We start from the raw sequence: 17847 nt of genomic DNA on the forward strand, positions 1-17847 counted from the left end.
TGCCTATACATGCTATAATAACTCATTTATAGACCTTAAAAACTCATGAATCACACATAAACACATAAAATCACATATGAGGCATATATGTAACTTAGTCATCGAACGTCTTGGTCGTCCATTGACGTTTGACTTCCAATGCACCTAAACTCTTAGACACTACCTCAAACCCACATTATAAACCATTTTAGGACCTTAGACCATCATGACAACCATGTTAGGATCTAGCTTTACCTAAGTCATTTTCGGGGTCTTACATGAACTCAATAAAAAAATGATTGTTAAACCCCTTTAACCATGAGTGTAACTCACTCTCCCTTGCATAGATGACATGTCAAATCCATGTCACTCACATTAATACCACGTCATAATTATATGTATTATCTATTTTAAAATAAAATATTAATTTATTCCAAAATAGTGAAACCACCGTCTTCTCAAAGCTGCCACCATCAACCTTCCTCATAACCACCCAAACTCCATTTCCGGCCAGCTTCAACCAGCAATACAAAATCCCATTGTTCCGACCTCCACGGATCCACTAGTCACCTCGAGGTTCACCAACGAGCAACAGTGAACAACTAACCCACGTTGCTCTTTCATTTTCTCCATTTCTAGCAAATTCTTGAGCTCCAAATCACCAAAAACCAACCACAAAGTCACCAAGGACCCATTTCTCAACCATTTCCAACTAAAACAACCACCAAAAATGGATCTCGACTTGACCCAAAACCCATTCATTTTTTTTTTCATTTTTTTTCGGCGAACAGTTACATAACCCAACCTTTTCAGACCCACAAAACCCCAAATTCATTTGCTGTACAAAAACACCAGCGAGCCATCAGAACTCACACCACTATCGATACCATTCTCCGGTGAAACACCCATCAACAGTGAGCTCACAGACAGTGGTGAGCCACCACAAAATCTGCTACCTAAGGCCGAAATCTGGCCAAACCGACACCTTTAGGTCTCCACTCGATCCAGCCGTGAAATGGCAAAAATCCACCGGAGAAAGCTGTCACATCCACCATTCCTCTTGTCGGTGAGACCATAAACACTTTTCCCTCACACGTCTTTGTCTCCTTGCCACCTCTGTCCGTCGTATAGATCGTCTAAAGAAAATGAAAGAAAAAAATGGTTGAGCAGGGATAGTTATGCATGAAAAAGTAGGTGGGTGGGTGAATAAAAAGGGTTTTTTGATTTTTTTTCTTTTTTTAAATTAATTGTTCTATACTTTGATAAATTTAATAATTTTTAATTATAAATATGGTGTTCAGTTGCTTTTACACGCGTGTAATCACTCTCTCTAGCCAACTCAGACATTCAAATGCCACATAAGTTTGGTCAATGGTCAGAGGGTTTATTAAATTGTGTTTTATTGAGTTCAGGGGTCTAAATAACATAAGGATAAGTAGAACGGTTCACAATATAAACACATACAAATATAAGGGTCCACCGTACCATTTCACTTTAAATAAAAAATAAAACTAATATTCTGGTGTTTAGATGGAAAAAATTATTAAAATTAGTAAAACTTTAGGTATGTATATGCTGAATAATAAAATATAAACATATAAATGCGTAATGAAAATTGCGGTTGAAGAGGGTTGGCGACCATGGAAGGAGTAGTGGCAGCTCAAGATCAGCAACAGCAACAGCCACAGCCGCCCAGGGTGGTGGAGGGTCTGAACCCCGCTGTTCAACAACAACTGAATCTCGAATCCGTTAAAACTCGAGCCGTTAGTTTGTTCAAGGCTATTTCTCGCATCCTCGAAGACTTCGACGCTATCGCTCGCACCAATGCTGTCCCCAAATGGTTCTCTTTCTCTTTAGTTCATTTCTTCTATTTTAACTGTGTAGCAGCAAATACAAATACATTGGAGTAGTTAAGTTGACTAATACTAGTATCTACGAGCTGTATTAGCCCCCAAAATGAAGGTGAGTGAGACTAGATGATATTATTCTATCCCGCAGAACTAAGACTTTAGAGTAGTCTATTTTTTTGTTAATAACCCTCAATTTGTTTTACCAAGCACCTCCTCTGACCTCTCTGATTAGGATACACTATGGTTTTATTGGGTAATTTTGGCTAATACAACTATGCTACCAAATGCAGGAAGTTTACTAGTTTGTCATTTAGGGATAGTTTATTGACAACACCAAAATGCATTTTGTGGGTTCTCCAGCCAAATGAGTTTCCGGTACTGTGTCTTCACAGGCTGGGATACCCCTGCTGAACTTTTAAGGTAGCCATTTTTATTCTTTGTCAATTTAGGCTGCGAGATTTGTTGTCATTAGGTAGGTCAGGATGTTGTGATTCTGTGTATTTGGAGATGTAATTACTGAATTAAGTATAACAAGTTTGGGAATGCATGCTACAAAATACTACTTCTACTTTGATGCCTCAATAGTGCAGTTAATATCCTTCCATGAGCCTAGACTCACCAGGCAAGATTACCTTTTGGTTAGATGAACATTGCTACATAGGACATCACATTCTCAACCACAAATCATCTTCAGACAATTCCCTGGACACATCTTGGTTAGTAGGAGGTTACACAGTCTCTTCACCAACTTTCTTATACAGTTTGGGCTTGGATCTGCATATCCTTGTCCCCAGGTTTAGAGTAGTAATAAAGATCTGTGTGAAAAGGAGAAGCGCCTTATTGATGCATGTGGATTATCACAGTTGATCTCAATATTCTCATTATCTCCCTTAACAAATGAGAGTAGACCTTCACTCTCTAGCATTTATATTATTCAACCCCACTTATAATAAAAAATCCAACCTAAGATATACTTGCACATTCGTTTTGTAGAAGGGAATGATATATAAGAAGATCAACTTACACATTTGATATTGATTTCCTTTGGTATCTTATTGTACTGCTGATTTTTTTCTTTTTCATATTATTTTTGTAAAATGAAATCCAAATCTTCAGCGTCATATATAATACCCTTTTCACGCAAAATCTGATCTGCCTCACTCTTTTTTTTCTTTCTATAGACACCATTTAACTTATTTGGATCTCGTTGGGAATTGAGATGAAGTGTTTTACAGTTGATACTTGATGATTATTCTTAAGAGTACTGAAAAAAAGATGGTATATCTTTATGAGGAATATGTAATCACGCATGGTTTTCCAACTCATTTCTCATATATGTTAACATTTAGTTTTAATAATTCTTTTTGCTAGGCAAGATATTTTGGGGCAATTTTCTATGGTGAATCTTGAGCTTTATAACATTGTTGAAGATATTAAGAAGGTCTCCAAGGCTTTTGTTGTTCACCCCAAGAATGTAAATGCTGAGAATGCTGCAAGTATGGACTTCTTCACTCACGCTTGGTAAATTTGTGAAGTTGGACTTCTATTATCCTTTCTTAATTATACATGCGAACCACTGACATTTGTCGTTGCATATAAGCAAGTACATAGGTAGTGTATAGGAAAGTGAATCACCGAGAAGGTTGGTGTCTTAATTCTTCTCTCCTCTCGAATGCTACCTAAGGGTATATACATATTTAGTCCGGCTGTTAAGTTGCTCTTTATCTAACAGTTTCACTTCTTGCTGACTTGCTGAGGTTAGCTTGATATACATGTATGCATAACTAGATAGCACGACAGTCAGTCACTATTGCTAGCAATTCTATTTTCATGTGGTGAAATTGTTTGAGCATAATCAATCAATCAATCAACCACACCCAATATCAAATTAGTTTTTTTTTTTTTTTTTGATGAAGTAAGTTGTTTCATTACCGGCATCAAGAAGATGCTAAGAGTACAAAAGTAGATATGCTAGCTCCGTTACATGATAGCAGTTAAGACACGGGAGCCAGCCACCAATTCAAAAATCTAGAGAAGGCTTAAAACATGACTATGTCTGGCCTAGAGTTAAAGAGCTAATAAAATCTAAGAAAGTAGTGTAACTATTCACATAAGACGGGTTGGACCAACAAAAAAGAATGAACAAACATTTAGCTTTGAGTGAGTGATTAAGAGTTGAAATTCCATCAAAACACCGTTGATTCCTTTCTGTCCATAGGCACCAAAAAATACATGCTGGAATCATTCTCCAGGTGTTCCTGATGGCCCCATCAACTGTCAAATGGCCCCAACTCACAACAACTTCTCTGATAGTTTGAGGCATCACCCAGTTCAAACTGAATAGGGAAAGGAACACATGCCATATGCCTGCAGCCACCGCACAACGCAAGAAAAGATGATTTACTGATTCTGCACTTTCCTGAATTTCTTTGCCAAATTTCTGATAAGGTTAATGAAAGAAATAAGCATGTATTTTTGGGCTGTGGAGTATATTTGTGTTGACAGAAAGTCCAAAAGATGCTTTCTGTCTATGTCGCTCAGACTCTCAGTGGGTGTGTATCGGATTTTCCAAAAGTATTGTATTTTTGAAGAATTTGACACGGGCGCGGCATCAAAAGTGAAGAGTCCGCGCAGCTTAGCTTTCTGTTAGTTGTTACTTACAAATACTTTTCGATGCAGTTCTACCTGTTATGCTGTCATCAAAGCTGCTGCCAGAGATGGAAGTCGAAGATAATGCCAAAAGGGAGCAATTATTACACAGCATGCAAAACCTATCGGTAGCATCCCAAATTGAGAAGTTGAAGGTGGAAAGCTCTGCAGATGCTATTTCTTCTGTTTCTGTATCCTTGTGGCTTTCTAATATTCCTATAACACACAGGTTAGAATTGATATGATTGGAGCAGCATGTGAAAGTGCTGAGAAAGTCATAGCTGATACGCGCAAAGCCTACTTTGGAACCAGACAGGGGCCAACACTGCTTCCAACTATTGACAAGGCACAAGCAGCAAAAATTCAGGAACAAGAAAATTTACTTCGCACTGCAGTAAATCATGGTGAAGGTGATAATATTTATGTTCTGAGTTTTTCCCCAGAAACATCTTTTCTCCTTCTCAGAGTTCGTTAAATGTTTTGCTTGCACAAGACATTGACGCTAAAGATACTTGGACCCTAATGGTCCCTATGTTGATGTTTAATCTAAACTAAAAGAAAGAGAGAAGGATTCTTGCAAACTATCAGATCCACTGAGTGCCTTGTTAATCAGAAAATTGCACATATTTCTGATGACGAAGAAGGTGCAATTGCAAGTCAGATGCTTCAATGTGCTTCTGCTATGCATCACAAGATATATGTACAATAAACCTGACATGTGTCTAGTGTGTGTAGCATCCCTTTGGTGGTGTTTGGCGGTACACTCGTTTATGATTTGTTTTAACATGTATGCTCACAGATTTCATGAAAATGGTACTTATGCAGGATTACGTGTACCTGGAGACCAAAGGCATATTACTTCTGCACTTCCTGGTCATTTGGTAGATGTGCTTACAGTGTCTGATGGCCCCCAGTCTTTCGCTGATTCATCCGGTAGTCTATCATCTATTGTTGTCCTACTGTTTCCACTTTATTTCATGAACATCTGACTAGAGAAATTGATGCTGTGTTCAAGTAGGGACTTATCTGAAGAATACTCCTCCCTTTCCATCGAGCAATGTTAATAGTCAGGGAGCTTTGTTACAGGTCAGATTTCTTATAATTTGACTTGTAAATATGCCTTTTGCTTAAGGGATGAAGATCAATTTGAAACATGATTTTACTTCCACCCTCCGGCGTCCTGTAATGTTGTTATTCAAAGGAGCTATGAACAAAGGGACAAGTGGTTATCTTCTTAATGAGTGAATATCAATTTGGAACACATGAATTTTACTTCCACCACCCATAATTTTGTTACTAAAGGAGTTATGAATAAGGAACAAGTAGTTATCACACAATTATGCTATGCTTATCTTTATCATTTAAAAAATTATGCTATGGTTTCTTTCTGTTTCGAAAAAAGGAGCCTTGACAAAGATAAGCGGTATGCCGTGTTACCAGGGGGTCACAGGTTTAGCCATGTGTAGGTCTCTCGCAAAAATGCAAAGTAAGGTCTGCGCCTTCTCTAGTCCCAGGTATAGAGGGAGCCTAGTGAATTGGGCTACCTTTTTGTCGTCTTCTGTATGGTTCTACTATCTCTTTTACTGTTCTCGGGGAGGGAATTGTCATGCCTTTTTATTCCCAGTTCACTCTAGGTTTACAGACCTCTTTTTAGGTTGGCCAACCTGATTATTTTCACATGTTCCATAGCACCAAATGGATACCAAAAAACTGCACATCTTAGAATGGGTTTAGATCAATTAGTTACTGAAGGAGTTTACTAGGTCCAGTATAGTATTTAATAATAATATACATGTTCTATGTTACACACCAAATACACTACCCTGATTGTAATTAATATCAACTACTGCATGTTCTTTGTACACTTACATCCTTGGTTACACATCAACTTCTCGTGCAAGTGTAACACATGTTTTTTTTTCTGGGGGTGAAAGAGCTGTAAGAATTATTTCCCTCATTTATTTGAATTTATTGGAGGATGGGAGATCAAGTAGAGTTTGCTATTAAATACTTATGTAAGAGTTCGGAGAGGAAATGCAAATCTCCTTCTATTCATGGCGCTAATCAGTAATATGGAAACAATTAAATGATTAATCTGCCGGAAGTATACTGATCATATCCTTTTTCCATTCTTTCTCCTTAACTAAACACTACATTAAATCAATGTTCCCCAAGTTATTTTAATATATTGAGTCCTTATTGTCTTTTAAGTTCTTCAGTTCTAATATGTATGTATTGCTCTTGGAGTAGGCTTCTGGAGCACTTCGGGCTGCAGTTTCTCCTTCTGGGCCCACTTCTTTTGATACTACAACAGCATCACCTCTGCAACATGTCAACTCACCTAGGTCTAGTGCTAACATGATGAATACACCATCTCCTCAGCAACAGACCCATCAGCAACAGCAGCAGCAGCAGTTGCAGCAGCAGCAGCTCCAACAGAGGCAGAAAATGCTGCAGTTACCTCAGCATCAGCAGCAAATTCTTGCCCAACAGCAGCTTAGGCAAGCCTCAATGCCTGGACTGGGGCAGGTACAGTTTGTACAAAAATCTTGATTGGTTTAAGGTATCTTTTTGTGAATTTGCACGACGTATAGCGTGCTTAGTATGGGCTACCTTACCATTACCCTTTTACTCATAAAGAACAGGCATATATCTTCTTTTGTTTCCTCCGATTGTCAGCTATGAGAATTGAATCCCTAGCAGTTCTCCTCACAGAAAAGCCACTTTTTTTGGCGTTTAATATCCAACTAGTTCCATCAGGGAATCCACTGAGTCCTTTATGACAACCCATAAATAGATTTAGCGGTGAGAGGGCCTGATGAATCACCATCCAACTGCGAACGCCTCTCATCTCGCAAAATTTACAAAAGTTGAAGGCTAAAATTGTTTACCTCATTCAACTCTGAGTCATTATGATTCATTTGATAGGTCCAGAAAAGAGTTCTCTCAGGCCTCTGCCACATCCCATGTTGACTTTTAACAAATTGGGAGAAGTCCTCCTAGTTGTGTGGTATCCCCATCCTAGCTGCTCTTTGATAAGGACTGGTAACTTGTGATCCCCATTTCCTTTCCACGTGTACTCCTCTGACCATGCTCCAGTGCAATCTTTATCAACCCTTGACCTCCAATTAGGGATGTTCATGGTTCGGTTTGGGTCGGTATTGGTTGAAACCAAAACCAAATACATATCAATCAGTTTGGTTGTTGTTGATTTGGTTTGGTTCAGTTTTAATGATACCTAATGATATTTCTCTCTTCAATTTTTCCCCTTACAATTAAGAAGGATTTTCCCATCCTTTTTCATATTATAATTAGTTATTACCCTTTTTTATTGTGCTGGCTATAATTTTCTTGGATTATGGACAAAACTTTAATCAAGTGGATAAAATTTATACAAGATACCAAAAAAAAATTCTACGTAAATCTCATAATTGTTTCTTAGAATAAATGAGTCAAGATTCATGTCTTTCTTTTAAGAAATGGGCTTAGGGTTTAAAGTTCATTAGCCTATTAGGGATAAATAATTTTATTTTTATAATGAAAAAGTATACAAAGTAATTAAAATTATCTACAAAAAATAATATTATTGTATACATACATAAAAATAGTGTACATAGTTTGTTGGTTTGGTTCGGTTTTTTCTTCTGATTTGTTTGTAGAAATACTACATCAAATAATATCGTTTTTTCATAAGTTAACACGAAACAAAACCAAATCCAATCAGTTTGGTTCTGTTTTCAGTTTGCATCGGTTTTTAACCAAACTGTGAACACCCCCTCCAATCCATTTGCCCAATAAGGTTCTATTGAGAACTTTTAAATCCCCTCACCTAGGGCCATCTTCCTGTAAATGAGACATCTGTTTGTCCCAACAAATATGAAAATTTTCACCTTCCTTACTATGGAATGTCCCTCTGCAGCTGCTCAATATATGCAATTCTAATGAGAACATAGAATAAGTAGGTAGCTTGGAAAATAGATAAGTTGGAAAGTTACTTATTTAAGTTTGGAAAGAAAAAGAACTAATCTGCCACCTTTTGACAGGTATGTTCTCCACTGATATTTTTTTTAATCTTTGTGATGTCTTCCATTCAAAATACTTTTGATCATTCATCTAAAGAGGATTCTGGGTTTCTTTTATCCGAAGCGAATGCTTAGCCTATTTTGTGTTCTTTTTACAGTCAAAGACTGACATAAAATAACAAAGAAAATAGATTCATAAATTGGATCCACTGTTTTGATATGCTTAATGGTAAACCCTAGTATGTGAGGACAGGTTACTAGTTTTACAGCCAAGCACCTGATCAACCTACAGGATTCCCAACTTCTCCAATAGGTAGGAATTTTATCTCATTTCTTCATCTACCAAGGAGAATTAGGTCCATTTCACCAATTAAAAAAGAAAATTGGGACCATTTCCCCGTAAAATTGAAGGGCAAAAAGTGCACTGCTTGCACTGATCTCTTTAAACTTGTTATGGTTCATCTCTCCTTATTTAGCATTCAGACAATTCATGAGGAGGAAGAAGCTCAGATTAGTTAGTAACACATGCACACTGGCTGTTTGTATATACAACATGCGTAAATATCCAATTCAGATTCTTTTCAAAGGGCACTGTTAGTTCATATTCTTACCTAGATAATTGTTACTCCAGGATTGCACATATTTTCCAAAGAGTAAGAACTTGTTAATCTTTTAAACAAAATGAGGACAATTATTGATTTTCTGCTACTTTTTTGGGTTTCATTTTTGGTTTTGGAAAAGCTTTGTAGATGACACAGAATCTTTACTTGACATAATTGATACTTTGTAAGATAAAAGAGTTGATTTTCTGAACTGTAAATTTGGCTGCAGCACAGCCTTTATGCTGATATGAATACAACATTACAGTTTTCTCAAAATTAATGAATATTGATTTTCAGCACTTTCAATATGCTTACCTTACCATGAATGACTTCTTCAAACATGAACATAATTATTATTCTATTTGGTGTATAATATATTAGTTTCTGTTGTTCATTTTATTGGAGAGTAAGTAATTGCTAATGAACCTGCTTTTATCAAATGGTGACCAATAAACCTGTTTATTAGCTGCATGGTCAGCCACAGATGCAGTTCTCTCAGCCACTGGGAGCACAGCAGTTTCAAGGTAGGCAGCTACCATCTGGTGCCCTTCATCACGGTATGGGTCAAAGTCAGCTCAACCAAGGAAATCAGCTGAATCGACATTTAAACCAGTTTTCTAGTCCTATGAATACTGCACTATTCAATTCTGCCCAAAGCACACCTAGCTCTCAGATGGTGAGTCAAATATTTCAGTTTTTATGTTATTTCCTTCTTCAGTTCAGCCTATCCACAATGACTTACTCATTTTGCCCGAGAATTTTAAGTTCAAAATCTCTAGTTCTGCTGTTTTCTGCCTCTATGAATTAATTTGGGATATTCTGGTTTTCTGTGGCATGTTGCATCTGAAGAATGCAAGTTATTTATCTCATGCATTGAACTGATATTTCACATACTGAAAATTTCTGGGATCTTTGAAGCTGATAGTTCTAACTAAATGTTTGTTGCATTGTATGTAACGAACCTGTTAGAACCAAAAGTTCTAGAAAATTTTCATCTCTATTTGGTTCCAACTCATAGTTTGTCAATTAGTTTATTTTCCCCTGAAGGCACTCAATGTTGTATAGCACAGGATATGAAGTTATAGATCACTTGGCGCGCTGTGTATGTAGTCCTCCCCTATGCCATAGATATTAACTACCTTGGTTTACATGTTAATGCAATGCTCATCTGGTCACAGAAATGGTCGTTTCCGTGTCAACAACAACATACCTAGTGTAAATCCATAAGTGGGGTCTGGAGAGGGTGGTGTGTAAGCAGTCTTACCCCTACCTTGGGAAGGTAGAGAGACTGTTTCCGATAGACCCTCAGCTAAAATAAAGCATATCTGGTCTTTTCTGTGTCAAGCTTCATTGTGTCTTTTGACTATTAGCTGTTTATTATTTTACAAGTTTCTGACAACGTGCGTTGCACGTTTATTCTTTACTATTGTTATATAATTTAAAATTGTGCTATCAAATAGAAAATATTTAAATCAACAATATTAATTTTACCAATTATATTTCATGTATCAACAAAAATAAATAAAAAGGAATTGCGCATTTGGCATCAAGCAAAAAGTATGTAAAATTAATTAACATAATATAGTCTCCTTTAACTTTGTATAAGTCTTTTTTATGATCTAAATATCAGTGATAACATTTTATAGCCATAAATGGATATTAAAAATACATGCACACTTATTGATAAGATTGCCTATTTTATTTTAATGAGAAACGATAGAGTGAAATATTTATATTATTATTTAAGTAAGGTTCTAAAATTAAAAGACAGAACTATCAAAATTATACAAGATTAAAAGCAATTACATTTAAAATATAAAACTGATAGATATATAATTTAAACACTGAATCTCATACATACATCTATTTCAAAAGCTCATAATAATAGCTAAAAGATTACAATACCACAATGAGTTTATTAGAAATGCAAAAGATATTAGAAACAACAATAATCTTCGTGATGGAGAATATATATCGAAAGAGATATGAGGAGTTAGGCATGTCTAAAAAGAAGTCTTCAAGTTCTTCTCCCCACCTCATGTATTCTATTTTTTCATGTCTTTTTCGCCAATCATAGATGGAATAGTTTTTTGATTATCAGTTTAAGGACAATTTCTTTCATTTTTCAATGTTATCACCTAGTTCTTAAATAGTAGTAAAAATGTCTGTTTAAATTCTATATTTTTCAGTTCTAAATAATAGTCTTTAATATATAGATAGATGGAAAGATGAAAAATACAAATCATAGTTAGACTTAATAAGAGAATTAACATTACCACTAATAATTATTACTTTGAACTTGGAACCTAATCTAGTTTGAATGAATAATTAAAAAGATGAAAAACACAAATCATTGTAATTAGTAATAAATGAGGCAGTTACAAGTCATCTCAATAATTTATTACTAATTCATTCATATATAATAACACACTTTTAATATCATAGTAATAATAAATAAAATAAATAAAATCAATGGCATTAATCGGATAAATGGGGGGTCACTTTTTTCATATACCAATAATTATTTTAGGATATTCATGTACAATTAAAATATATCTTTTCACATTCCAAACATTTAATTATTTGCTTATATTTTAATTAAGAATTAATTTAAGGAAATGCAAAAGTCGTCTATATTTTTATTAAAATGATACAAGTTAACATTTAAACTAAATAATTAAATGCTTCCTTCCATTAAAATATGTGCATCATAATTTCTAAATTTATCGAGCATTCTTTTCTTGAACTTAAAATTCCAAATGTCCAGTCTGCTTCGAATTATGTTAAACTTATTCTATATTGCAGATCTCAAATATGTCAGCAATGGTGCCATCACAAACTCTTCTGCCACGAATGCAGGTGTGTCAAATTGTATTTCCTATTGTTGTTGTCATGCATGCTGGAAGTTATTATTTGGTCAATAATTATAATTCACGACAAGGTGAACTGAGTGCCTTCTCTGGAGTGGAGAAAGTGACCCGATGTCTTCATTTAGCTTCAAAGGGAGGGAGTTCATTTTGTTTTCTGTTTGACAGTTAATTGAAATTTTCTATTTTATTGGCATTATACACATCAAATATTTTCTGTTTTGATATCTGTCTTGACTGTGAATTTGGTTTAAATTGATGGGAGGCTATAGCTATATGTGTGAACATGCGGACACAAATTACATGTGGTCCTTGAACATGTGGACACAACTTACATGTGGACATACACGCTTAGACATAATTAGTAGCCAAGGAATTTGGTTCAGCTTACATTTCTTGAAGTTCACTGATTATGTTTAAGCATGTATGTCCACATGTTCAAGGACATTTTTACGTCCAATATGAAAAATCTGTTTTTTTCGGAAGTCATTTGCATGGGATTAACCTAATTTTGCATGTTTCATTTATATTATGTTGCCAATTGTTTTATGGCCTCATATGACTGCTTTCAGTTTGGAATGTCTGGTGGAACTCGGAATCTTGCTGCTGCAAACCTGAGTGATCAAAGTAAAAGCACCTCCCTCTACTTATCTTTTATATAGTTCTGTCCATAATGATTTTTCTTCATTTCTTAGCCCGAAGAGAGAATGTCGTAAACCAAATAAAAGTGCGCCTTGTTTCTAGTTGCAAAACATTTGTTCCTAAACAGAGATGGTGGTTTCTCTGCAGTGTTCAATATGGGAGGAAACAATCCTGGTATGATGTCAATCCAACAGCAGCAGCATGGCACATTTGGAAACATGTCACAAAATACACAGAATCTGCAGCAGGGTATGATGCCTCTTCAGAACGCACCTCAGACCCACCCTTCCTTTCAGCAACAAAGACCACAAGGCCAACAGTGAAGTATCTAAGATTAGATGGAAGAGGAGGATATTTATACCAAACCTCAACATTTCCTAACTTTGTTTGATCTTTAAAAAAAAAATGTGAAGGCCAGATTCTTGCAGGAAAATTTTGTTGGAACATTACATTTGTTAAAAGAAGATTGTAAAATTACGTGCCTTGTACATTATTCAGTCGTAAATGTAAATCAGAAGATGATTGTATGCTATTCCACATCTTTTTTTAATATGCTCTAGTTGGTGTCTCAATTTGTGAGTGCAAGAAATGAAAGAGGGTGTATACTGAGCCATTTGACTTGTGCTGTTTCTCTCATGTAGTGAGTCTTTTTCTGGTTGAAAAAGAAGTGCAGCATCTGTTAAGGAACCATCTCAACCTGAGCAAGCAAAAACAATAAATTTTAGTTTTTAAAGGAAAGTAGATGGTAAATGTGGGTGGGGAAAAAGAAGGTTGCTTACAAGTGTAAAAGGCAGGAGGAGCATCTGTGATAATGATGATGAGGTTGGAGTTGGTGATGTAGTGAAAATGGGGGATGAGGGGATGAGGGTGGTGAGAATGGTGGGGAAGGAGATGAAGAGAAATAGTAATGGTGATGTGCAGGGCCGACACTCACCGGAAGTGGGGATCGGGGAGTTGAGGACGAGGACGGACTTGCATAACCAGTGACCATTCTGAGTTAGTTATCTAGCTTCCTCCCCCCATCCCCATAGATGATGTTTAACATTTAAAGAGATGGAGCTCTAAATTTTGTAGGTAAACCAAACGGTCATCTATCTATCTGTACGTTTCAACGACCAATCTATGTATACAAGGCTAAATTGGAGATAACTGCATTTTGTGGCAATCTTATCTATCCATATGAGTATGAATTGTAGATTAGCTTTGATATTACTGACTAGTATTGTTGACCCAGTGTATATTATTTTTTTTGGACATTAAGCTAATCCAACAAAATATAGGAGTAGTTCTAGTATTTTAAGATGAATGAAAATATAGCTTTAAAGTTGATTCCGGTAAAATCTATATAAGTAGAAACAAACATCCAAAGAGAAGGTAGAGTGAAGTTAAAAAGCGAAAATGGAAGGGGGGAAAGGGGTATGTACTGTACAAAGTACAAACCACCATCCATCCATTGTTTGATTAGCTATGAATCAAAGAAGCATCTTCTTCTTCTCCCAGATCATCTCCTTATTGAAATTTTCATTCGCCTCCCTATCTCTGACCGGAGAACTCTCTCTTGTGTTAGTTAACAAGCAATGGGCTGATCTCTTTCGCCAAGACTTGCTCTGGAATGCTGCTCTTCTCACCACTTTTCCTCTCGCTGCTAACAGAAACAGATGGCCAGGCCAGGCTTGTCCAAAAGGTGGTTCTTTTACGTTTTTTTTATCACTTCATTTGATACATCAATTTTTTACTTACATTTTCAGGAGATATACTGCATTGTATGTCTGCAAACATATCGGTGAAAATTTGGATGACGAGATTGTTGGTCACGTTTATTTATTTCTCAAAGAGCAGCTTCAAATGCCCCCTTTGTCCGGAGTACTTCATGGAACCATCATAGGTCCGTTTCCTCTTTTCTCTTGTTGTTTCTTATATAACTATACGTGATCAGTATGACAAACATGGCCTGCCCTTTCGTTTTAGCACTTTCATGTACAAATTAATCTCATTCATAACATGATATACATAATTGCCAAAAATGTTATTTTTGGTAAGATGAACTAGGTAGAAAATCATTTTTTCTGCCTAAAGAATAAAAGCAAAAAGAGTTAGCTAACGTCTTTAGTTCAAATAGGCAGGCCTATGTACTAACCCTGCTAGGTATGATTTTCCAGGTTTTCACTTTACCACCATGAGGACTAGGGTGTTTGTTACTTACAGAATGTTGCAAGATCCAACTAGCTGCATTTATTCTGTAAATAATAGTGAGTGATAATTGCAGGAAATCTTGTTATACTCTAATCAAGACTCAAGTAGATCCTTCTCTTGGGGAGTGGAGCACTCCTCTTTGTTTTGTTCCTTTCTAATAAAAGCTAGGTATGTGTTCTGACTGAGCCTTCATGTAATGTGAACGGTACCTATGAAGTGGAATCCATGCTAAGACTTTCCAGAAGAAGATGCCATTTGTTTGATGAGAAATAAAAAGGAATATCCAATATTCGAGTGGCTGAAGCTGAAGCAACTACTTTCTATGTTCCTTACTGTAGTCTTGGTCCATAGTTTAAGACTCTGTTCCTTATAAACAGCTGATGTGACTCCGTATTGATGCCTTTCCCTTTGTAGTTTGTATAGTATATGGTTAAGTGATGGGCATCATTTAATTACTACATGCCATAGTTATTAAATCAAACTGTTGTGATAGTTTATTTGTGTTTGTTAAATCTGCTAGTTTATATTTGTTATGTGGTAAGGGGCTATCCCAAAAAAGAAAGATTGACCTTTTTATCTTCAGTCAGTTTTCATGTTTTCTTTAGTAACATAGTGCTTTGCGTGTTATTCAATTGGTATTTTGCAGGTGATCCCATAGTCCAAGGTCTTATAAAGTCCAATGGGAGAGTGTTTGAAAGGCTTTTCACAGACTTCCGCGACTGCTTGAATCATGTGGAGTACTCTCATCTGCCTTTCAACCAGTACCATCTGCTTGGTTAGCATAGAATTACAAATGTAAACAAGTTCAAGTGTCTGTTTTTCTCCTTTTAAAAAAAAAATAAGAAGAATAATGTAATTTTGCAAGGCATATAAAAAGGAACATGCCGGACAAAGTTATGAATTGTAAAGACTAATGTTTGAAATGAATGTCCTTAGGTTCAACCTCTCAATTGTAGTTAGCATTCAGAAAGAGGAGTTCGCAAATCTTATACACTTAACTTTAAACTGGTACTCTATGCTGTCCAACAAGGTTAAAAGACTGACTATAAGTCAAACATAATACTACGTCACTTGCGAATCATCTACCTCTGCAAAAAAAAAAAAAATAGGATTGAAATTCTGCTATTTCTTGTAAGTCATACAACGAATACAACACATGTGAAAAAATTAATTATGTTATGTAATTAAATTTATTTTGTGTTTCTTATATGTCATATTCATAGGTCTGCGAATATATATATACTAGTTTCTGATAACGTGGTTTGTCCTTTATTATCATTACAATTTTTTTATTTATTTAGAAATGAGTTATAAGGTATAGATATTGAAATTCACAATATTAATTTTACTATTTATTTTTTATTTATTAAAATAAATCATAAAATAAAATGGTGCATTTGCTATCAAACCACAAATATGTGAATCATGAATGTAAAATATGTCTATGAATTCATGATAGAAAAATAATAATAAATGTATCTAATGCCTTTAATGAAATAATAAAGGAGCGAGACAAATTTATCAGAAATATAGATTTCAATTACACATTTTGCATTTTCTATAAAGAAAATAAACATCAAAGCTTAACGACAATACGATAAGATTGTATTGAGAATGCAATTACTTGTGATTAGTCCATGGGTCTATATATGAGTATATTTTATTATATTTACATGAAACATATCATTATTTGTGTTAGTTTTTGATGATATGATGTTTCAGTATTCATGAAAAAATCATCACTCTATTCAAATAGTAAAAGTAATTGATATCTTTTAATTTTCAAATTTAAATTTTAATAAACAGAAAATAAATTAACAAAAAAAAAAAGACTGAACCAATAATAACATATGCTTGTGATGAGTCATATATAATTTGAAGGAAAAAAATATTACAAATTCAAATCGAAGAGAAAATAATATCTAAGACGTACTAAGATTAAAATATGTTCTCTAACTAAGATCTTAATCTTCAACACCCAAAATTTAAATAGGAGAAGGAAAGAATCTTGTAAGAGAAATGATAATGTATACAATTTAAAAGTCTATATGTGAAAATATGAGGATAAATATATTGTATAAAAAAAATTATAGCTTTGAAAAATACCATGTGTGATTCTCAAAGGTAAAATTATTTTACTATTACATGTCAATTATATACTTTCATCATATTTATTGTTGAAATTTCAACTTTTCAAAAATGAAAAACAAGCTAAGAAAAAAAAAGTAAAAAAGGGTAAAAAAGAACAAATAAAGACTAATAAAATAGAGAAAGGAAAAAATCAGTGAACATCCTGATTGAAACTGCATTATAGAAATACTCGGATAAATCAATATACGTTGAATTTCAAGAACACTTCAAATTGCATCACATATAAATCTAAGAAGAGGCATATTCTACAATAAGAGGAGAAGGGGGGGGGGAGGTTAGAAGAAAACAACAACAGAGAAAAGTGTTAAAAATTTGAAACCTTCCAGTTTAAAAAAAGAAAAATAATGAAGGGCAGGGGATGCTAGAGGACTATGAGATTTCTAGGAACACAAAATTAGTTTCTCACCATTGTCGTTGTCGAGAAATCACTGCAGACACCATATTTCATATGTTCTTCATGATTGTCTTAAAATCTTCGATTTCTTAACTAAAATAGCGTTCCTATATCTTCCATGCCTTTTGAAATGTATATGAAGATGAAATGATTTACTTAACGATGAAACATAGTTTCTTTATTTACCTGAAAAAAGTCATTATTCACTTGGAAAAAAGATTTATTTAATGTAAGTTTAGTTGTTGTCTTTTAAATCATTCTAATTATTGTAATTGAAGTGCAAATTTATTTTTTAGGTCATTAAAAATGAAAATATTATGCTTTTATTTTCATATAATGTTATATATATTCAAATAATGTTCAAGTGAAGAGCAAATTTGTAATACAACTTTGAGTTGAAGGACTTCCCACTTATAATATAATATGATATATATAAATTGATAATGTTCAGATTATGTTTAGTAGAATATCAAAAGAAAGTATTAAATTTCATCATAA

The 17847-nt window shown here is 34.7% G+C and overlaps 2 protein-coding genes across 11 annotated transcripts; both read left to right on the forward strand.

Annotated features, from left to right (window-relative positions):
• The first annotated feature begins 1569 nt into the window (after window positions 1-1569).
• On the forward strand, window positions 1570-13181 carry LOC107014261 (mediator of RNA polymerase II transcription subunit 8). Of its 9 annotated transcripts, none has more exons than XM_015214116.2 (12): window positions 1626-1941; window positions 2120-2249; window positions 3201-3325; window positions 4509-4633; window positions 4708-4888; window positions 5304-5411; window positions 5494-5564; window positions 6729-7007; window positions 9569-9778; window positions 11908-11961; window positions 12542-12596; window positions 12759-13181. In XM_015214116.2, exons 2-12 carry the CDS (start codon window positions 2194-2196, stop codon window positions 12932-12934), a joined length of 1440 nt encoding a protein of 479 aa, XP_015069602.1. In that variant the 5' UTR covers window positions 1626-1941; window positions 2120-2193; the 3' UTR covers window positions 12935-13181. The 9 variants fall into 9 exon arrangements, with proteins under 9 accessions (XP_015069599.1, XP_015069600.1, XP_015069602.1 ...); XM_015214115.2 differs by having other exon boundaries at window positions 1679-1819; XM_015214113.2 differs by lacking the exon at window positions 2120-2249 and having other exon boundaries at window positions 1570-1819.
• A 703-nt stretch (window positions 13182-13884) lies between these two features.
• LOC107014262 lies at window positions 13885-15815 on the forward strand. Of its 2 annotated transcripts, XM_015214121.2 has the most exons (3): window positions 13885-14295; window positions 14360-14496; window positions 15451-15815. In XM_015214121.2, exons 1-3 carry the CDS (start codon window positions 14270-14272, stop codon window positions 15582-15584), a joined length of 297 nt encoding a protein of 98 aa, XP_015069607.1. In that variant the 5' UTR covers window positions 13885-14269; the 3' UTR covers window positions 15585-15815. The 2 variants fall into 2 exon arrangements, with proteins under 2 accessions (XP_015069607.1, XP_015069606.1); XM_015214120.2 differs by having other exon boundaries at window positions 13904-14496.
• The last annotated feature ends 2032 nt before the right edge of the window (window positions 15816-17847 follow it).

The sequence above is a fragment of the Solanum pennellii genome, chromosome 3 (assembly GCF_001406875.1).
Source record: "Solanum pennellii chromosome 3, SPENNV200".
Lineage (NCBI taxonomy): Eukaryota > Viridiplantae > Streptophyta > Magnoliopsida > Solanales > Solanaceae > Solanum > Solanum pennellii.

What these genes read in the sequence shown, in the direction of transcription:
- LOC107014261 (XM_015214113.2), top strand. Translation starts at nt 1,620, where the DNA reads ATGGAAGGAGTAGTGGCAGCTCAAGATCAGCAACAGCAACAGCCACAG. An exon ending in GCACACCTAGCTCTCAGATG is followed by an intron (nt 9,779 to 11,907) that starts GTGAGTCAAATA and finishes TCTATATTGCAG; the next exon opens with ATCTCAAATATGTCAGCAAT. An exon ending in TGCAAACCTGAGTGATCAAA is followed by an intron (nt 12,597 to 12,758) that starts GTAAAAGCACCT and finishes GTTTCTCTGCAG; the next exon opens with TGTTCAATATGGGAGGAAAC.
- LOC107014262 (XM_015214120.2), top strand. Translation starts at nt 14,079, where the DNA reads ATGAATCAAAGAAGCATCTTCTTCTTCTCCCAGATCATCTCCTTATTG. An exon ending in ACTTCATGGAACCATCATAG is followed by an intron (nt 14,497 to 15,450) that starts GTCCGTTTCCTC and finishes GGTATTTTGCAG; the next exon opens with GTGATCCCATAGTCCAAGGT.